This window comes from Monodon monoceros, unplaced genomic scaffold (assembly GCF_005190385.1).
Source record: "Monodon monoceros isolate NGI ecotype Baffin Bay Population unplaced genomic scaffold, NGI_Narwhal_1 Super_Scaffold_13, whole genome shotgun sequence".
In the NCBI taxonomy this organism is placed as follows: domain Eukaryota; kingdom Metazoa; phylum Chordata; class Mammalia; order Artiodactyla; family Monodontidae; genus Monodon; species Monodon monoceros.
In genome coordinates, this window is record NW_021703769.1 from 22,167,128 (window position 1) to 22,188,896 (window position 21,769).

Here is a 21,769-nt window from a genome sequence, read left to right on the forward strand (position 1 = left end):
TAGTTATTATAAAATATTGGCTATAGCGGAGCAGCTGGGCCCGTGAGCCATGGCCACTGAGCCTGCGCGTCCAGAGCCTGTGCTCCGCAACGGGAGAGGCCACAGCAGTGAGAGGCCCGCGTACCGCAAAAAAAAAAAAAAAAATTGGCTATATTCCCTGTATTGTACAATATGTCCTTGTAGCTTATTTTATACAGAATAGTTTGTACCCCATACTCCCCTACCCCTATGTTGCCCCTCCCTCCTTCCCTCTCCCCACTGGTAACCACTAGTTTGTTCTCTGTATCTGTGATAGAACCAGAAATTATTTTATTTTATTTATTTTCAATATTTTATTTTATTTTATTATACAGCAGGTTCTTATTTGTTATCTATTTTATATATATTAGTGTATATATGTCAATCCCAATCTCCCAATTCATCCCACCACCACCCCCCTGACGGCTTTCCCCCCTTGGTGTCCATACATTTGTTCTCTACATCTGTGTCTCTATTTCTGCCTTGCAAACCGGTTCAACTGTACCATTTTCTAGATCCCACATATATGTGTTAATCTACAATATTTGTTTTTCTCTTTCTGACTTACTTCACTCTGTATGACAGGCTCTAGGTCCATCCATGTCTCTACAAATGACCCAATTTTGTAGAACCAGGAATTCTTAACTTCCTGGTTTTTCTTCTCTCTGTAGACCCTCTCTCTATGTGACCCTATCTGGTCTCATGGATTTAAATATTGTCTAAATGCGGATGACTCTTCATGACTCCGGACTAACTGCTACCCTGGGCTCCACACTCATAGGTCTCTTGCCTATATGACTTGGATGTCTCCACAGACATCTCAAACTGATAGGGTCCAGAAAGAACTCTCCATTTCCCCCTCTAAACCTGGTCTCTCTACCCCCGACCACATTTAAGCTGTTTTCCCTGTCTTGTTAAATGGCACCATCACTCATCCTGTAACGAAAGCCAGTAACCTGGGAATTGAACTTGACTTCATTTCTCTGATTCCTCACCTCCAACCAAAGCTCCAGAACAGATCTCAAAACTACCCCCTTCTTCCCTCTCCACTGCCTCCACCCTCATCCAAGCCACCGTTACCTCTCAGAGGCTGGTTCAATAGGCCCTTTACCCATCTTCTAGCATCTTCTTGCCATCAGCTAGAGTGATCTATTTAAAACACAAATTAGATTACATCTCACCCCTGCTTACTCCAAAGTCCCCGGTGGCTTGTCACTGCATCAACAATAAAGCCCCGGGCTTCCCTGGTGGCGCAGTGGTTAAGAATCTGCCTGCCAATACAGGGGACATGGGTTCGAGCCCTGGTCCGGGAAGATCCCACATGCCACAGAGCAACTAATCCCGTGCGCCACAACTACTGAGCCTGTGTTCTAAAGCCCACGAGCCACAACTACTGAGCCCGTGTGCCACAACTACTGAAGCCCGCGCACCTAGATCCCGTGCTCCGCAAGAGGAGAAGCCACCGCAATGAGAAGCCCGCACGCTGCAACAAAGAGTAGCCCCCGCTTACTGCAACTAGAGAAAGCTGCACAGCAACGAAACCTCAATGGAGCCAAAAATAAACAAATGAATGTAAAATATATATATATATAAAAGATATTTTAAAAACAAACAAACAATAAAGCCCTGCCCAGGGCTGCTGAGGCTCCCGCTGTCCAGTCCTGCTCTGTCTTGTCCTTCCTCTATCACCCATCAAGTGCCAGTCATTCTGACCTTCTTACTTCCTTGAACATCTATCAAGCTTGTTCCTCCTTCAGGCTTCGCCCTTGCTGTTCTCTCTGCCTGGAATTCTCTTATTCTGGCTCTTTGAATAACTCAGTTTAAAGGTCACCTCCTAAGAGAGGCCTCCCTGACTACCCTATTTAAAGCAGGTTCTGGGGCTTCCCTGGTGGCCCAGTGGTTAAGAATCCATGCTTCCACTGCAGAGGGCACGGGTTCGAACCCTGGTCAGGGAACTAAGATCCTTCCCGCATGCCACGTGGTACGGCCAAAAACAACAACAACAACAAAAGCAGGTTTCCCTACTAATTCTTCTAATTCTCCTTCAGCCAGTGGTTTGTATAAGGAATATAACCTTTATTTTTTTTTAAATCACCTCCTCTTTGGAGCCTTCTAGGATTTACTCTCCATTCAGTTTCCATCATGTTGGTCAGTTTAGCCACTTGAATGGGAGAACATAAACCATTTTTCCGCTGGGTGATCAGCATCTTCATTTTGTACAATCTGATATATAATTCTTACAATCATTTAACGCTTCATGCCTTCTGGAGTAGAGCTTCACATGGCACACACTGTGTGCCTGAGCTGGACACCACCCAACAGTGCAGCACAACAGGCTCTGAAGCTGGATGGCCCTGGGTTCCAATCAACCCCAGCCCTGCCGCTTCCAAGCTGTATGACCTTGAACAAGCATTCCAGTTATCCATTGCTGCGTAACAAACTACCCCCTAAATTAGTGGCTTAGAACAACAATATTTTGCAGTTTGGGACAGCTCATTTCTGCTCCACTTGGCATCAGCTGGGGCAGCTCCAAGGCTAGGGGCTGAATCATATGAAAGTTCCTTCTCTCACATGTCCGGGGCTTAGCGGGGACCGGAGCTGGAGTTGTTGGCTGGAGAACCTTCACGTGGCCTCTGCATGAGGCCTGGGTTTGCTCCCAACATGGTGGCTGCATCCCAAGGGAGAGTGGATTGAGAGAGAGACAGAGAGACAGAGACTGAGAGACACAGAGAAACAGAGGGCAGAGAGAAACTGAGCTGTAAGAGCCACATTGCCTGTTGTGACCTAGCTTCACACTGTCGCTTCTGCCATTCCCTCAACTGGAAGAGTGTCAATGCCACACTGTAAAAAAGAATAATTGGGATGAGCTATATATTGCTGAGCCTATCTTTGGAAAATATAATCAGCCACAAGAAGTTCCTACCCTTTCTGAGATCCTCTGCTGAAGTGTTGAGCACACAGCCTGGCATGAGTGCCCAGGGCTCAGGAAAACCCAGGTGGCCTCCCCGCCTGCATGGAGCCAATTCTGGGCCCCTGGCTAGTCTTACTCCTTTCGCTGTTGCCCTGGTCTGACCTGAGTCCAGAGCCTCACCTTGACCCAACCCCTGGGCCCCTCCCCACCAGGGCCTTGCTGCTCCCCGGGCTCTTCTGGGGCTGCAATGTAGATTCATGGCTCCCCAAATCTGAAGACCTTCAAAGCAGGAAGGGCCATCAGCCCCCTGCTCAGCCATGAGTGTTGGGACCCAGTCAGGGTTTGTGGTAGAGCCAGGACTCGGGCCCAGGCCCACATGGGGAGATCCAGGCCACCGCTGGTGTGGCCATGGGTGTGTCAGGAGTGGCTGAGCAGCCTGCTCTATGTAGCACATCCCCTGCTGGGATTCCCACCAACCAACATCTCCAAGCCCACATTCTGCATAGATGGAGAAACTGAAGTTCAGAGAGGGTAAACAATTGCCGAGAGCCACACAGCATCTCTCTGTGCCAGGCCAGAACCAGTCTACAAGAAACGGGGACATCAGAGCTAGAAGGACCCTGTCATCTGTTACATCAGACTAAACTAAGTGGTGTCTTCTGAGGCCCGGGAAGCAGGAGGGCTTACCCTGGCCTTTGCCCCTGTGAAATGCCATGCCACCCTGTTTGTGGTGAGTCTATTGTGGCTCATCTCCTCCCTTTATTGTGTGCTCCATGAGGTCAGGAGCTCACCATTGACAAGTCCACCACTGTGTCCCTCAGGGTCCCGCCTGGTGCCTGTGGACTGGGTGAGTGGACAGTTAGTGGGGGCAGGGGAGCAGGTGCCTTGCCGGGATGGGGGTGGAAATGCCCCTAAAGAAGTGTTTGCAGAAAACCTGCTGAGTGGCCCTGTTCCTTACCTGGCTCCGTGGGGGGCACCCAGAGGAAGGATCCGAGGATAGAGGGGGCACTTACACACCTAGACACACCTAGATGGGGATGAAGCCGTGCCTCACTGGGAGAGGGCATACCCCAGGAGTGTATTCACCGCTGCGGGGCAGGTGGCACAGAAACAGAGTGGACCTGGGCCAGCTGTGTGTCAAGGGCAGGAGGAGGTGAAGCAACAGGTTTGGGGGAAGAGGAAGAGGAGGGAAAGAGAGAAATGGAAACGGAAGGAGGAAAGGGGGAGAAGGAGGAGGAAAAGGAAAGGAAGGGGAATAGAGGGAGGAAGAAGAGGCTGCAGACCGGTAAACACCAGCCTTGCCCCCCAAGCCCGCCAGGGGGTGCTACCCGGAGAGTGAGCGCCTGCCTGCCGGGCAGCCAAAGGACTTCAAGTGGCTCTGCCCAGCTGCGGCTCGGTGGCGATGGGAAGTAGCAGCGAGGAGCGGGGGCGGGGAAGGCGTGACAGACACAAGGGAAAATCAACAACACAGGAGCACAGTTCTGGAAGGAAAGAAACGACACCCACAAGAGCCGGGGCTCCGGGGTTATCCGGAGTTGTTCCTGTGGGGGACGTGTGGGGATCAGGGCAACCGTGTCCAGCTCGGACCAGCCCCCACGGGAGCCAAAACCTATTCCCAAAGCATGCGCTGGTCTGACTCCTGAGAACAGGTCGCCTCCATTTTAGCCCCGCAGAACCTGAGACCGGGGTCAGGGGAGGAGGGAGTATGCCTGGGATCACAAGCCGCTCACGGCGTGCAGAGCCGGGCATGCACCCAGGGCCCGACGCTCCCCACGACTGTGAGAGGGAAGCCAAGCCAGAAGATGCGGAGCACGCCCTGGAGGCGCGAGGTCTGGCTTCCATCCCGGCTCGGCCGCTAACCGTGGGCTGATCGCCTGTCTTCCCTTGGCTTCAGTTTACCCATCTGTACATTGGGATAATCGGTCTTGCTCTGCGAGGTTCAGGGGGGCGGAGTTCGCGCACGCTCTGCACAGCCTCGAGGGGCGAGGTGCTCGGCGTGTATATGGATGCTGGCTCCCGCGATCTGAGGTCCACCCGGCCTCTACCTAGGAGTCCCCCCTCTCGCCGCTCGCGCGACCCCTGCGCGGACGAGGGGAGCAGGGGCGCCTCCGCCGGGTGCGTCCCCCAGGCCAGCAGGGGAGGGGGCGGCGGCGGAGCGGAGGGGAAGGGAGTCCGGGCCACAGCAGCCCCGGCCCGCCTGACCCTCGAGGGGGTCGCTGTTGCTTCGCAGATCCCTCCCTCGCTCGCTGCCTGTGTCCCTCCCTGCCGCTCCCGCCGCGTCCGCCTTTTGTTCGCGGAGCCGCGCGCCCCCGAGCCGAGGCGGCTGGGCGGGGAGCTGGCGGGGCTGCGCGGGGGGCGGGCCGCGCCGGGCGGAGCCGGGGCCCGGGCCGCAGCCGGACTCGGAGCCCGAGAGAGCGATCGGCGTGCAGGCAGCCGGGGCCCGGGCGCGCTCCGGGGGCGCGGCGAGGCCGAAGGGGCGGGCGCCGGGCGGAGCCGGAGCCGGAGCCGGGGCGCCTGGAGGCGATCGGGCCGCTCTCTCCGAGCCCAGGGCAGCGGAGAGACCGTGCGGCGGGGGTCGGGGCCGGAGCGCAGCCGGGGGGCTGAGGTGGGCCGAGAGGAGCCGCGGCCCCGGCGGCCGGAGGGGCGCCAGGAGCCTCCCACGGGGCGCGGAGGCCGGGCGGGCCCGGGCCATGCGCGCCGCCCGCTAAGGCCGAGGGAGGCCGCGATGGAGGTGCCGGCGGGGGAGTCCCCGGCTCGGGGCTGCGGCCCCCCGCCTGCTCCCGCTCCGGAGAGGAAGAAGAGCCACCGCGCGCCGTCGCCGGCCCGGCCCAAGGACGTGGCCGGCTGGTCGCTGGCCAAGGGCCGCCGCGGCCCAGGCCCGGGCTCAGCAGCCGCCTGCAGCGCCGCGTCCTCGGCGCGGCCCGACAGGAAGGGGCGTGCGGTGGCGTCCGGGGCGCGGGGCTCAGGGACCCGGGTGGCCGGTGTCCGCACTGGGGTCCGCGCCAAGGGCCGTCCGCGCCCGGGTACCGGGCCGCGACCGCCGCCACCGCCGCCCAGCCTCACCGACAGCAGCTCGGAGGTGTCGGACTGCGCGTCGGAGGAGGCGCGCCTGCTGGGCCTGGAGCTGGCGCTGAGCAGCGACGCTGAGTCGGCGGCCGGGGCCCCGGGGGGGGCCCGCACCGGGCAGCCGTCCCAGCCTGCGCCGTCCGCACAACAGCCTCCGCGGCCCCCCGCCTCCCCCGAGGAGCCGTCGGTGGCCGCGTCGTCGGTGGGGAGCAGCCGCCTGCCACTCAGTGCCTCGCTCGCCTTCTCCGACCTCACCGAGGAGATGCTGGACTGCGGGCCCGGCGGCTTCGTGCGAGAGCTGGAGGAGCTGCGCTCAGAAAACGACTATCTCAAGGTGAGGGCGCTGGTGCGGGAAAGGGAGGCCGCGGGGAGGCGCGGGTGTCAGCCCCACCGGCCTGAGGCACCAGCCGGCCCACTGTCCCACCGCACGAGCTGGGAAAGGGGCCTAAACCCTCAGGAGCTCCCTCACATCCCGCTTCCTGTTGTATCTGGGACACCTTCTCCTGAGGAAGGAACCTGGAAGAGGAGACTGCCCAAAGGACCCTGATTTGGGAAGGGGAGCTTGAGAAAAGTACTTTGGAGGATGCCTAGATGTGGTACTTGGGATGGGGGTGGGTACTCAGCGAGGGGCTGGACCTCTGATGCAGCTGCACAGAGCCTCCACCCCCAAGCCAGAGGCTAGGCCTCTGGCGGCTCTCCTTTCTGGGACAGGCACTGCTGTGCGGTGCTGCCAGGGAGACCTGTGGCCATCCCCTGCCAAGGAGAGGCCAGAACACCATCCTGAGTCTTTACCCAGGGCTTTCCTGGCTCAGGCCTGTCCCTGCCTGCCTTTCAGGGCAGGTCCGGTTTGAAAGCATTGACATCTGGGAACATCCCCTTGGCTAGAGTCCGACTTCCGCCCTAACGGTCCCACAGCCTGGGAGGATGATGTCGTGGGAGAACCGGTTCAGAGGCAGCTTCCTAAATCCCAGGGTATTGTCTTCTGCCCAGTTTGGGACAGGCCCTGTACACACAGCAGCTGCATTGGTGCCCCACGGCAGTGCCCATCTCCTTCCCATGTTGCCAGTGAGAGGAAGGAAACTGACATCTGAAAGGGGCCTTTCCTCTGGGGGGGCGCAGTGGGGACCTGAGAGTTTCCCCGGGAGAGCAGTCTTGGCCTTCACGCTTTCAGTGGACATTAGCACCTGCTGGATGCAGGCCAGGCTCTGTCTGCCCACTGCCTGGCACCGAGGCAGCTTTAGGGACAGCCCAGCCCTGTGTGTCGATATTGGCCTGGGAAGCTTCATGGGTTCTGCCACCACTGGCTGGGCGTGGTTTGGAACAGGCTGAAATGTACCTGCTCTTATTAGTTGATGTCCTGGCACAGTACCCAGAGCACCCCTGGCCAGGAGCCGCCGAGTTCACGGCGCTCTGCTAATTTACGTCTGCCCAGCAACACTTAGCTTTGCATTGTAGCTCTTCTGGCCAAAAGGGTTTCTCTCTCATTAGAGTCTGTAAGATCTTGCTTAACTGTGTTTCCCCTTCCCTATTTTCCCCAGCATCTGCTAGCCAGCGTACGTTTAGTGACTGTTGTAGAAAAGAAGGACAGGGTCTGTCTGAATCAGAATAATCTACCCCTTTAGCCTCTAACCTTTCCTCAGGCCAGGGCTTAGTTTTCTCATCTGTTAATTGAGAGGGTAACCCTTCCTAAAGACCCCATTTGCTGTTGACAACCAGGGGTTCAGTCAGCTCCTATAGTATTCAAAAGCCAGTGGTGAGGAGAAGACAAGTGGAGGGGGGGTAAGAGGAGGGAGACAAGCCAGAAGGAGGCCTGGCCCTGCCCAGTTGGTGCTCTGAGCTGCTTCCAGTACTCCTTGCCTGAGCTGCTCTAAACTTGGACCCCGAGCTCCTCACTCCTGCCTCCTGGCCCCAACTGCTCCCCTTGGCAAGGGAAGATGGGCCATAGAGCTTTGCTTTAGGGTCTCACGCACCCACCCCTGTGGGCTCCTGTTCATTCCAGGAAGTCAGCAGGCGGAGCTCTGGAGTCCCTATGAGCCACCCATGACTGTTAAGATGGAAAATAGTTCCAGAAGCCTGGGGATGGAGCCTAAGGTCTCACAGGGGCCAGGGCCAGGCTGGGGACCTCCCACTGCCTGGGTCAGGGTGCAACCTCAATTTCCCCCTTTCATGCAGTGTTTCTGGCTTCACGTGCAGGCCTTAGGCCACTGTTAGATCTGGGGTCTGTGCCTTCCTGGCTGTGTGATCTTGGGCCAGTTACTTAATGTCTCTGGACCTCAGTTTCCTCGTTGTATAAAGGGACATCACGCATCTTCCAGCCTTAAGGGTTAAATGAGTTATGTGCGCAAACACCACTAGAGCGCCTGGCATGTAGCGAGCCTCAGATGAGGGTAATTTCGATCACTGCCGTTCTCAAGTGGTATGTGACACATTTCCGTGGGCGCTTATCATGTTCTCTTGTGGACTCCATGGGGGCAGCATAGATCCTCCTCCCCACCTGAAGCAGTCCCGGCCCCTCGTTCATTCATTCACCAACTACTTATTTAAGGCCTACGGTGTACCAGACACTAGAGCAGATCTGAGGATACGGCCATGGGCGAGGACGAAGTGTCTGTTTTCATGGAGCTGTTCGTCTAGTGGGGGAGACTGGGATTAAACAATAGTCATACACTACGTCACAATACGGATCGTGATAAGGGTGGGGAAGGACACAGTGTGCCGAGAGCACATGAAGCTGGGGCTGGGGGTGCTAAGGGAAGCCAGGGGCTGAAGGATGAGATGGAGCCAGCTGAATAAGGAGCTGGAGTAAGACCATTCCAGGCCCAGGGAAGTAGGAAAAAGCTCATGGATTTCGAGGATCAGTGCCGAGGCTGGAGAGAGGAAGGAGATTGGATGGAGAGGAGAGCAGGACCAGATTGTGTGGTTACACTGTGTATACATGGGTCAGTCCCTGAACTTCTCTCCAGCTGCCAGCCTCACAGAGGCAAGGTGAAAATCTAGAGCCATGGATGTGGGCCATAGGTGTAGATGCTATTACGGGAGGTGTTGTTTTGTTCATTCTACAGATGGGTAAACTGTGGCCACAGTGGGGAGGGGACTTTTTCCAGGTCCCAGAGCCAGTTCTCCAGGCAGCCAGGCTTGGAGTAAGAGTACCTTGTACTCTTGATGTGTTTCCTGCCCCTCTGGGCCACTTTGCTTCTAAGATGCAGGATCTGAGTTACCAGGAGAAGGACTTCAGATCCCCAGTGTGTTCCCAGCAGGCCTCGTGCTGCCTTGGGTTGAGTCCCACTGAGTCCAGTGGGGCCCTGCTCGAGCTCACCTCCCAGCTGGCGGGCGGCCCTGGGAACCATCAACTGGGGAAGACCTTGCGGGTGACGGCAGATCTCCTGTGGCATGAGGCTTACTCTGGGGCCCGAGTGGAAAAAGTGGAAATGGGGCAGCTCTCTCTCAGTGAGACGATAGAAGGAGCTGCTACGGAGAAGGGAGTGAGCTTGCTGTCCGTTGAGTTATTCAGAGTTATTCAACCTTGCATGTTGGATAAAGACATGGGGTTTGTGGAAAGCAGCTGGTAGATGGCACAAAATGTGGTGGTTGTGATTACTTGAGGAGGATATTTATGTGAGGCTGTAGTTGAGTTGCCTGACCTCAGCCAAGGAAGTCTGAAGGTTATTAACTTTTAAGGTTCCAGGATTCTAAGAGACAGCTTTGGCTGCAGGGCAGACACGTGGACTGTTTGACCTTCAAAACCCTGGTGGTCTGAAGTCTTCCATCTCCCCATCACCACTAACTGTTGCCCATGCACCTTTTGAGGACATGCTGGGAACCCACCTCGTGTGGATGGAAGAATCTGAGCATTGGGGCCCAAAGACCTGGTCTAGAGACCTGACTCTGCTGTTTACTGTGTGGCCATGAGCAAGTCACTTGGCCTCTCTGAGCTCTTTTTTTTTTTTTTTCATCTATGAAATGAAGATGATGGAACCTGCCTGGGCAACTTCATAGGATTGTTTTCAGGAATCAGGGAGGTGTGAATAGATAAGAAGACATTTTGCAAGCAGTGAAATCCCGCATCTTTTTTTTTTTTTTTTTTGCGGTACGCAGGCCTCTCACTGTTGTGGCCTCTCCCGTTGCGGAGCACAGGCTCCGGACGCGCAGGCTCAGCGGCCATGGCTCACGGGCCCAGCCGCTCCACGGCATGTGGGATCTTCCCGGACCGGGGCACAAACCCGTGTCCCCTGCATCGGCAGGCGAACTCTCAACCACTGTGCCACCAGGGAAGCCCGAAATCCCGCATCTTTTAGGGAATTGTTATTATTGTTAGCCAATGAACAGTTAGGATGTCAAAGCCTTCATTCTTGAGGGAGCTGGGAGGAGCCAGGAGGGTGGATCCCCCTAGCTTTAGGATGTTGGTAAATCAGGAGCTGCTCCGAGGAGGACAGGAAGGAGTGATCACATTCCATGCTGAGTGGGCTTCATGAAGCGAGGCCTCCCCACCTCCTTGGAGGTTCTATGTGTGAGTGTTTGAAGTGTAGCCAATCTAGATGTCAGCCAGAAGGGCCCAGAGGAAGCATCTAATTCCCCTCCAGTTCCCATTGTACACTTGGGTAAATGGAGGCTCCTGGTCATACAGCCAGGATTCAAACCTGGTTTGTCTAACCCTGGGTCCTGTTCTTTCTACAGTCCGACTGGAGCATGAGCTTGTGGTTGCTAACAGCGTGTCTAGTCTGGGACATAAGTTGTTGAGAGGAATTCTGTTGTGTGCAGGGCTCCAGGCTAAGACTTGTTGGGAGCAAGTAGAGAATGACATCTGCTGGGGCCGAGAACCTGGAGCCTGCAGGCGGTGTGCGGGGGACATGTGCCTGCTTGTGTGTACATGAATATGTACCTTGCACCAGTAGAAAGTGTGATTGGGACCAGGGATCTGAGGTCTTGGAGGAAGTGATGGGGGTTTGGATCGAGACTTAAGGGTTAGATAATGGTTAGGTTGGGATCCAGAGTGCTGGAATGTTAGAGCTGGCCTGGAGACCCCCAGACCACTGATCCCCCGCCTTCTGTGGTACTTGCTCACAAATGCTCTCAACTATTAGATCATTTCCAGTGTGCCAGGCTCTGGGTTAAGTAAGTCCTTTAGTCCTCACAGCAATCCTGTGTGGAGGGTTCTGATATCAGACCCATTTGACAGATGAGGAAACCGAGAGGTTATGTAATGTGCCCGAGATTGCACAGCTGGTATACTTGGGAACCTCACTAGACAACCCCAAGCAGCTCCCTTCCCCAGGCTCTCTTCCACCCTCTCCCATGCGGGAGGCGGCTTGTGCCTCCAAGTTTCACAGAGCAGGGTTCTCACCTGGTGTTGCCAGTTATAAGCTTTGTGACTCTGGGTGAGATTCTCAGTCTTTCAGAGTCTGTTTTTCCTTCTGAAAAATGGGAGGTAAGCATGTCTGCCCCAGGGTTATGGGCTCTTTTCTGAGTGATGATATAGATCGAGTGCACAGTAAATGTTAGTGCCTGTCCTGGTTGTCACCATTCCCATACCTGCTTCTAGGCTCTGTGCCAGGTGTCTGGGGCAGTAACCCACAAGTTGTGAAGCTCTCAGTTCCTGGGAGCTGTAGGGGGAGGACTCCAGTATATCTGTCACTGCGGGGGGGAGAGGAGTGGTCACCATGGTCAGCAAAGCTCCTGGCTAGTCCCAGCCCTCCCTGTGGCAGCTGAGAGGTGGCCTGAAAGAAGCTGCTCTGAGAACTGGGTCTTTAAGGATCCTTAGCTGGTCGCCCGTCATGGGGGGCGGGGGGCAGCTCCAGCGAGATGGAGAATGAGATGCAGAAGGTGAGATGGCTGCTGCTGAGGCCTTAGGGGGACCACGAAGCTACCAGGGCTCCCAGCATTCCTTACAGAGGGGTTTGGCCTGTGTCCCTGGGCACACTCTTTCTTGCACACACAAACACAGGTACACATATTCACAGCGTGTGCTCAGAGATCCACGACTACTCACACATGTCTCACATACACATCCAGGGACATGCTTGTGCTGTCTGTTTGCAGAAGCACACCTCCAGACTCATTAGGGAGGATACCTGCTCAGAGAAGTACACAAACCCATGCAAGATACATCACCTCCTGTCTCATCACACCCGCAGTTATCAAACAGACACAACAGAGACTCACACCATCTAGGAGACTGCTGGCTCAGAAACACACCCTTACGCACCCCCAGACACACTTGGCCATGTCCAGAGATGGACACACCCTGGAGACACCCTCAGACATATCGGAAGCACACATGCATATGCGGGCGCACACACAAACCCACACAGAGTCGTTACACACAGGTGCTCGCATCAGCTTAAATCCACAGATACGCCCCTGCCAAGCGGGCACAGACACAGCTCATCACGCAGCCACCCCCGCTGCCTCTTCCACAAAGAGAGCAAGCAGCAGAGGTCCTCGCACACCCGGGGCTCACGGACACACACCCAAGAGACACACATGAGCAAGACAGGTAGCCACGTACATAGAAGCAGGACACGAGCACAGGGCACTCAGATGTCAGGCCTGTAGCATTTGCTAACAGGAGCCAAAGACCCACAGACCAGGTTACCCAGACGCACACACACACACAAACTGGCTGTGACACTTCAGCTACACAGAAACACAGGAAATCCTGGCCCGTGTCTCCCTGGAGCTCATGTGTACAAACTACTGTTTTTAGCTCCTCCACGAGGCTTCCTTCCACTAGGCTGCTGGGAACAGTGAGGAGTGTGGCAGGGGCTTGACTTTGCAATCTTCTGGATCTGGGGGTCCTAGGAGCCTGGCTGGGGCTGAGTGGTATGTAGGCAGATAAGGGGCTGGCAGGTCACCAAGGTGGAGAAGATGCACCAAAGGCCCTCAGGCCCCGGACACGCAGCACTTGGGCCTGGGCCCAATGAGCTGAGTGAAATGGAGCAATTGTCAGGCCTGCCAGCGCCCAGGGGCAACTCCCTTCTAATTTCCTCGGAATTTCCTGCTTGCCCTCATCTCCCGCCTCCTCCCCCTCCCCCTTTGCTGGGGACTGTGGAGGGCCATGCCACTGCCATCCCTAAAGGGTGCCTGATTCTGCCTGGGAAAAGGAGGCCAGGATAGAGAAGGTTGGAGGACATGTGGGCACTCAGAGGAGGGACCTGGAAGATTTCCTGGAGGAGGAGGCATTAGAGTTGAGGAGTTAGCCTTGAATGACTGCCTCTGTGTCCAGCTGCTGGGACCGTGCCTGGCACATCATAGGGACTCAATAAATATTTGTTGCATGGTTGAAGGAAAGGCAGTGATCAGGGTCTGCAGGTGGGCTGCAGGCCGGCTGCAGGCTTAAAACAGAAGAGCTGGAGGGAGTTGGGGGTGGCAGTGGTGAGGGAGAAGCTGGGAAGGGGAGTTGGGCCTGCTGGGGAAGGGCACTGGATGCCGAACTGAGCCGAGGCATTGTGAACACCTTGCTGGGAGGGGGCCGTGTTGACCTGTAGCAGAGCTAGGAGCTGCCTCCTTTCCATATGTCTGTAGCACCGGACACAAGGCCCCAGGGCCTCTCGGGCGGAAGGTGGACAAATTCCACCTTTGGGGTCAGGTCTGGGGCCAGACCTTGCTTTGTCACCTCCTCCCTGTACATGAACCCCATGTGCGAGGCCCCCTCATCAAGCCTCAGTCTTCCTATCTGTAAAATGGGAACCTAATCCCTTTTTTGCAGAGCACTTGGGAGGATTAGTATTCAGGTATATGGCACATCCAGCACTGTCCTGGGCACAGCAGAAGGGAGGGATCCCCATGTCCTGTGTAGCCTCTGGGGCAGAGAGAGTTCCCCAGGGGAGGGGCTCGGCTAAGTTCTAAGCAGAGGCCTGACCAGCAGCCAAGGTTATTACTAAGGTCATTGCCCCGGATGCCCCATAGGCGGGACCTCATCTGCAGTCACATTCTCTTCCTTCTGGTGCCAGAAGGAACTTGGAGCTGGGGTGGGGAAAGAGCTAGAGACTCTGGGGTGTTCTGGGCCAGGCTGGCCCTGGCATTCACTGGAGGCCCACAGGTCAGCGGATGGCACTGGCCTCTCTGAGGAATGGCAGGGAGTCAGAGAAGGTGAGAGCAGCAGGCCAGCCTTTCCCTTCTCTGGGGTCCAAGGTGGTGAAGAGCACTGTGGTCTAGAGCCGAGCCCACCTGGGCTTGAATCCTGGTTCCGCCTTTTCCTCTATGAGCTTTGCCTTTGTAAGCCTCAGTCTCCTCATCTGTAAAATGGGGATGCTGATACTGCTTTGCTGATGGAGGGCTGCCTTTGGGGTCCCACATTCTAAGACTGGGGTGAACAATCTCCCATTGCCTGCACCGCAAAGAGAAGCTCAGGCTCCAATAGAAAAACTGTTTTGGGTCCTGTGGCTAGGCTGGACCAGTTAAACATCTTTCCCGTGGTTTTGCCCCAGATCCACATGGGATCTTCTGGGTCAGTTGCATCAGCCTCTCCCCTCCACACCCCTCCTGGGCCCTGCCCAATTGCCTGGGTGGCCTGTGTGGTGCTGCCTTTCTCAGCCTCACCTCACCCCTGCTCCACCCCAGTCTGAGCGCTCCAGGCATCCCAAGCCTCTATCCCTGCATTCTTCCCACCGCGGGGGGCCTTTTCACTGTAGTTCCCTCCCGCCTCCCTTGGTTTCCTCCTCCACCTTCATGTGTTCAGCTCCAGGCCAGGCTCCTGTGTTAGACACGAAGGGGCTTCCTATAGGCTCCTTTGGGGCATTTACCTCTACAGTAATTAGATTATTAATTGGATAATTACAGGTTTCACTCCAGCCCCTCCCCCTATGTGCTCTGCATGAGGGCAGGGATCTTACCAGGGTGGGACTTAACCCCTTCTTTTCACACAAGTGTAAGTAAACTGAGGCTCAGGGAGGTTAAAGGGCTTGCCAGAGGTCACACAGCCTGCAAGTGGCAAGAGGCAGAAGGGCTGGGATCTCGTGATGCTCTTTGCTCAGAGATTTGGCTGTGGCCCAGAGGCCCTTTGGGGGATGTTTTAAACACATCCAGATCCAAAAGCTGCCTTCCTTCCTGTCAACAGAGAAAGGACAGGAGGGATGCTGTCGGGTGTCCCCGCTGTGAGTGCCTCCCCAGAGGCATCAGGGACTGCAGAGGTCTCCCTGCTCTGACGGGTGAGGCCTGGAATGGGGCAGTGACAAGCCAGGCCTGGCCTTGGTGGGCAGTGTTCTCCGGGCATCTCCTCCCTGCCCACCCCGTCCACACACGCACACACACACACAGCTCCCCACCAGAGAGAGTGTCTGTGGTCTCATGCACAGAGCTGTGCCACATCTGGGAGGCTCACTCCTGATTGCCTTTGGAGCCTTCATCTTCCTGAGCCTCTGTTTACTTATCTGTAAAATGGGCATAAAGTAATAGCACTTTCCTCAGAGGGACTGTCATTGAGATAACGGACATTCACTCAGATCTCAGCCAGGTGTCTGGCACATGGTAAACCCTTGTAAACGTTAGCTATTATGATTCTCACTGTTGTCCCATTATAGAGACTGTCTAGTCTAGTTTACTAGAGCTCAAATTGGACTCAAATCCTGGCTGTGCCATTGAACTGTGACCTTGAGTAGACCTTTCTGACCTCAGTTCCTCACCAGTCAGTGGGGTGGCTGGGGATACAGTGAGGTAGTGTGTGCTACCTGGCACGTGCGTGGCACAGGGGGAGTACTCAGTGAGCTCCATGCCTGTTACTGTCTATTGCTGTTGGAGAGGTAAGTTCAGGACCCTGTCTTCCCTCATGACCCTGTGTGTCACTGGGACCAGGCAGCCTCCATGCCAGTGGGAGGGGGCATTGTGTAGCATGGCCGTGCCTGGCTGGGGTCCTGGCCCTCCTCTTCCAGGACCCTTGACCCTGACTCCCCTAAAACTAGAGCCCAGCCTCCAGGCAATGAGGCTAAGCTGGGAGGTGGGAACCCCAAGTCCCTCCCTGCTTGACTCTGTTCAGTCTGGGGGACTATGGGGTTGTCCCCAGTCCCTCTCTAGGCCTCAGTGTCCCTGCTTGTGAAGGGATGGTGTCTCTGGGTTCCCCTCCGCCTGCTGCTACTCCCACAGTCTTGGCTTTTGAGCTGAGAGGAAAGTGGAGCTCTGCAGAGCCTTCTGCCCTCCTTGGGGTCCAAGTGTGAAGATCTCATCTGGAGCCTTGACAGACCCTGGAGGACAGGCAGAAGGGACAGCAGATGGCTGCCCTGGCCTCTCGGGGGTCTGGCATGCCGCCCTTGTGGCCACTGCTGGCCCAAACTGCAGGTCAGCCCTTCCGGGCTAGGGTGAGTGGCCCGGGCCAGAGCCAGGGTGGCAGATGGGCAGGCAGCCTGGGCTTTGGCCTGAGGGAGGGACCGTGGGGGGCAGGGTGGTGTGGGAGAAGGCAGGCCAGGCAGAGGCTCCCGCAGAGTGAAGGTTCTGGGTCCCTTAGCTCAGCTGTCATTCTTCCTGGGTCTGTTGCCCATTGGTAGGTTGGGTCCCTAGAACCTGGGCAGGAGGTGATAAATTTGGGTGAGGTTTGAAACTGGGCAGGGACGCAGTTGGGCTGGGACCTGTGATACGCTCCTTGAAAGAAACACGGGGTTGAGATGAACACAATGGGCTTAGAAGGGTCTGGAAGGCTTCTCTGAGGAGGTGGCATTTAAGTGGAGGCTTCAAGCAGGACGGGGAGCCGGTAGTGGGAGATGCAGGGGAGGAGAATCCAGGCAGAGGCATAGAGGTAGGACAGGCAAGGTGTCTTCTGGCTGCGGGGAGAAGACCCGAGTGGCTAGAGTGTAGCCAACAAGAGGAGGAATGGGGGGAGATGAAGATGGACAGGTAGGCAGGATCAGCCTTCTGTTTTGCTTTCAAGTCCGGTGATTTACATACCGTGAAATGAGTTTTGACAAATGCACACAGCTCTGTTAACCACCACCACAATCAAGACAGAGAACCATCGACCTCCAAAATTCCCCCGTGCCCCTTTGTAGTCAGTTCCTCCCTCCTCCCCCAGCCCCTGGCAACCACTGATCTGTTTTCTGTCCCTATAGTCTTGCCTGTTCCAGAGTGTCATGGAAATGGCTTAATACAGTCGGTAGCCAACGGAGTCTGACTTCCTTCACTTAGTATAATGCGTTTGGGCTCCGACCACATGGTTGTGGGTATTGGCATTTCCTTCCTTTTTCTTGCCGAGTTGTATTCCATTATATGGATGTACCACCATTTAGCCATTCACCAGTTGAGGAACATTTAGGTTGTTTCCAGATTTTGGCAATTGTTGGAGGGTTTTAAACAGGAGAGTAACAGTTTACAAAAAATCACTCCATGTACTAAGTGAAGAACGGATTAGTGGGGAGCAGACTGACCATCATGGGGACTAAATCCAGTGATTTGGTGATGAATCTGGCCCACCATAGATATTCACTAATTGTTCATACAAAACGGCTGTGCTCCGAGGTAGCCAGGGAGGCTTCTTGGTGGAGGTGGCATTTGAGGTGGAGCAGTGAGGAGGTGGGAGACAGATGCAGAATGGAAGGAGGCCCAGGCAGTGCAGAGTCCCCGTTGGAGCTGGGTGGGCTGAGACCCCGGCTCCCTGCTCCTGACCCAGCCTTAGTATCCCAGGGTTTCTAGAATGTGGTGTGCAGGGCCCAGATCAGAGTTCCCTGGGGACGCTGGGTGAACAGGCCCCTCCCAGGGTCCACCCTAGCCCTGTGGGGGCTGATTCTCTTGGGAGGGAGTTGGCCAGGGGACCTCTGCGCTGGAACAGTCTCTTCCTTGGTGGCTGGTAAGAGGCTGCCTCCTCATGCCTTCAGGAGCCTCCTGTCCCCCTGGTTCCTTCCCTGTCCCCTGTGGGCCAGCTGGGAGCTGTTGCTGAGGCTCACCCACCCATTGCTGCTTGCTGTGTTTCTGCAGAGGGCCTTCGTGTTTGGTCGCTTTCCCCTCCAGCTCCATGGGTCGGGAGACCTTCTCACCATCTACTTTTCCAGACCAGTTCCATCAGACCCAGGCATCTGGAGTCACTGCGAGTGTTCCAGTAGCCCCACATCTCACCCCCGCCCCCTTCTGTCCTCGTTGTGCAGAGATTAATCATCTTACATTCCTGTAGGTTTCCTGAAGAAAGCATTCTTTCCTGGAACATTTTATTTTGTTTTGGCCACACCGAAAGGCTTCCAGGAGCTTAGTTCCCCCACCCGGGGTTGAACCGGGGTCCACGGTAGTGGAAGCACTGAGTCCTAACCACTGGACTGCCAGGGAATTCCCTGGAACATTTTATTTATTTATTTAAATTTTATTTTTATTTATTTATTTTGGCTGCGTTAGGTCTTCATTGCAGTGCGCGGGCTTCTCATCGCGGGGGCTTCTCTTGTTGCGGAGCACGGGCTCCAGGTGTGCGGGCTTCAGTAGTTGTGGCTCTGGGGCTCAGTAGTTGTGGCTCGCGGGCTCTAGAGCGCAGGTTAAGTGGTTGTGGCGCACGGGCTTAGTTGCTCCGCGGCATGTGGGATCTTCCCGGACCAGGGCTCGAACCCGTGTCCCCTGCATTGGCAGGCGGATTCTTAACCACTGCGACACCAGGGACGTCCCTCCTGGAACATTTTAAACGTGGCGCGAAAGTGGAGCTCTGCTTCGCCAGCTTTATGCCCTGATGGTGGAGAGCGAGGATCTGGGGTGGCGACCCAGACCCCACAGATGAGGCGGCTCCAGAGGGAACACAGACTCCATCTTATTTTGCGCCATGTACTGAGAGTAATTCTCAGAATAATGTTTTTAAATGTTTAAAACAAAATATAAAGGAAAGCAAGCATATTGAAATATAGTTATCAAAGTATATTTTAAAATTATGATATAGTAATATGTGTGTTTATTAACTCATAAGATCTGGAAACAGGTCTGTTAACTACTGTAATTTCACAGTACTGATGAGTGTATACGATATTTTGACATTTCTGCAACAGCTGTTATGGGATATGAAAATATCTGTGGTTTCTTTTGGTGCCGAAACTATAAGTACTGCTGATACAACCGTGGCTTGTCCAGAATAGAAGGAAACGTTAATTTTTAGTTAGCATTAGTGAAAGTAAAGACGTGATTTTTTTTTTCCCTTCCCATCCAAGTTCATGGACTCCCTGCATTCTGGTGCAGGTGAAAGAGCGTGAAGTCTGAAACCCGAGTCCCGCTTGGAGGTGTCTCTGTGTGACCCTGGACACAGCCCACCTCCCCTGTGCTCCTCTGTGGTTCTTTGCCTCTAGAACAGAGATGGTGATTCCTGTCCTGCCTGTCCATGGGGCTTCTGTGAGGACCCGTGAGATGACTCACATGGAATGTCTTTGTAAACTGTGAAGCCCCGTGCTGCCATGCAATGCCACGCTATTATTAGCGGTAGTGTGAGCTCATGTCTGGCCCTCCGGCCCAGCGAGGACCAAAAGACTCTTCCTGGCCAATTCCCTCAGGATTCCTGGGAACCAATCCATTTCAGGGAGCGGGTCTGCCCCTGAGAGGCTGATTCTTGCAGGCTGACCTCATGGGTCATTAGAGGATGTGAGGGAGGATGGACAGAGGTGTACTTGTGGGCAGGGGGTGGGTGGGTGAGCTGAGGTTCGAGAGACCCTGCCCATCCTCCTGAGGTGGCATGGGGGTCTGAGGCCAGCCCTGGAGCAGCCTAGGCTCTCCCTGACTCTTTGCAGCTGACCTGGGGCTGGGATCAGGAGGGCCTGCCCTCTCTGGGTTGTGAGAGAGGCTGGGCAGGGCAGAAGCCATACTCCTTTCATTCATTCATCTACCCACCCATAGACAGTGATGGGTGCCTGCTCCGTCCCATGTCCTGTCCAAGGCTGTGCTGGGGACCAGACACGAGTCAGACCCAGCACCTGCCCTCCCCGCCAGCTCCTGGGGAAGATAGATTTGAAGACGAGCAAATGCGACCTAAAGTTGTTAGCACGAGAAGAATGGAGTTCAGAGCGTGGGGTTTGAATCAGATTGGGGGAGGAGGGAATACTCTGGAAGGATGAGAAAGTTAGCAGGTAGCCTGGCAAAGGCTCTCTAGCAGAGGGAATAGCTCAAGCAACCCTGGGAGTAGAGCACACAGTTAAGATGCACTGGCCCAGGGTTACAGGGCTTGTTTGGATTCCAACTCCACCGCTCCTTTGCTTGAGCAGCTCTGGGAAACTTCTGAGCCTCAGTTTCCTCATCTGCAAAGTGGGAACATTTTCCCTACCTACCTCACAGAGCTGGTAAGGGGTCAAACTATTGTGCACGTACTGTGCTTGGACTGGGCCTGGTAATTAGTGAGCTTCCCGATAGGTGGTGGCTAGTTCTTCGTCGTGGTGTACCTGGACATGGAGGGCAGAGGCAAGACAGAAGTGGGGAGGAGACCCGGGGTGGGTGGGGGGGCGGTGGGAGAGGGGTGTGCTCGGATTCCAGGGTAAGAAGCTTGTACCTAACGCAGAGACCAGTGGGAAAGTGGAGGAGATAGAAAGCTATCTGCTTTTTTTTTTTTTCCAATAAACAGGTATTACCTCTATAATCAGAGCAAAATAAACATTCTCTGTAAAGGGAAAGGCTGACTACCCTGGCAGCAGCGTGGGTGCCCGATCCTGTCCCCCGTCCTCCCCGCTCCACTCCCCGTTCTCAGTCCAGGTTAAATAATCAGGTTAAGCTTCAAGGGGAGGAGAGGTTTCCTTGAAGGAGCGGCCGGAGGGGATGGGGTTTGGAGGCCTGGCAGGCTGTGCCTGATCCGAGCACCTTTGCTCAGCTTCTTCAGTCCAGACTTTCTGACTGTGGCGGGGGGGTGCGGTTTGAGAATCGGGGGCCCCTGGGCTCTGAGGTGGGCACTGCTGGGCAGTGTGGCCTCTTCCTGTCTGCAGTGGGGGATGAAGTCTGGGTTTCCCCACCGACGTTGGGGGGTCTCCGACAACCTTGTACAGCCACTGGGCTGGCGTAGTTCAGTGGTGTTGGCCCCCTCGCTCCGCATTTCCCCGCGGCTGGGGTGAGAGGCTCAGCGGACACTGAGCTGTCTTTTTTTTTTTTTTTTTTAAAGAGGAAACTTTTTTTTTAATTAATTAATTAAAAAAATTTTTTTGGCTGCGTTTGGTCTTTTTTGCTGCGCATGGGCTCTTCTCTAGTTGCGGCGAGCGGGGGCTACTCTTTGTTGCCGTGCACGGGCTTCTCATTGTGGTGGCTTCTCTTGTTGCGGAGCACGGGCTCTAGGCGTACGGCCTTCAGTAGTTGTGGCACGCGGGCTTCAGTAGTTGTGGCTTGAGGGCTCTAGAGCACAGACTCAGTAGTTATGGCACGAGGGCTTAGTTGCTCCGTGTCACGTGGGATCTTCCCGGACCAGGGCTCAAACCCACATCCCCTGCATTGGCAGGTGGATTCTTAGCCATTGCGCCACCAGGGAAGCCCTACTGTGCTGTCTTTGAAGGGAAGCATGAGCTCCCCACCCACTACCCGCCGGCGATTCCCTACCAGCTCCCTCGGTTGGATCAGACAGTCCCTGGATGAAGTCCTGGGAGACTGGGAGGCTCAGTGAGGTCCAAGAACCTCTGGAGGGAAGCGGAGTCCTACCCTCAGCCCCCTCCCCATGTCCCAGCAGCCCCTTTCCCAGCCCCCACCTCAGACCCCGAAAGCTCAGCTTCTGCTGCACACATCCCAGCAGACCCAGGCGTGCGGGCCACAATTCAGCCTTTGTGGACTCACCCTCTCACGTGGACGGTGCCAGGAGGGGCTGACCGCATTCTGCCTGCAGCTGGGACAAGCCCCCGAGAGGCCTGGGCCCCCCTTGGCCTCCACGGAGAG

The 21,769-nt window shown here is 55.6% G+C and overlaps 1 protein-coding gene across 3 annotated transcripts in view; it reads left to right on the forward strand.

Moving 5' to 3' along the window:
* The first annotated feature begins 5,529 nt into the window (after nt 1-5,529).
* The window catches only part of SOGA1 (suppressor of glucose, autophagy associated 1), a 73,250-nt gene continuing 57,010 nt past the window's right edge, over nt 5,530-21,769 (forward strand). For 2 of the 3 annotated variants that reach the window (XM_029219676.1, XM_029219677.1), the window contains exon 1: nt 5,545-6,329. In XM_029219676.1, coding sequence (XP_029075509.1) covers nt 5,655-6,329 — 675 coding nt within the window. In that variant the 5' untranslated portion in view covers nt 5,545-5,654. Of the gene's footprint in view, nt 6,330-21,769 lie in introns of all 3 variants that reach the window. The other variant, XM_029219675.1, reaches the window with a different exon arrangement.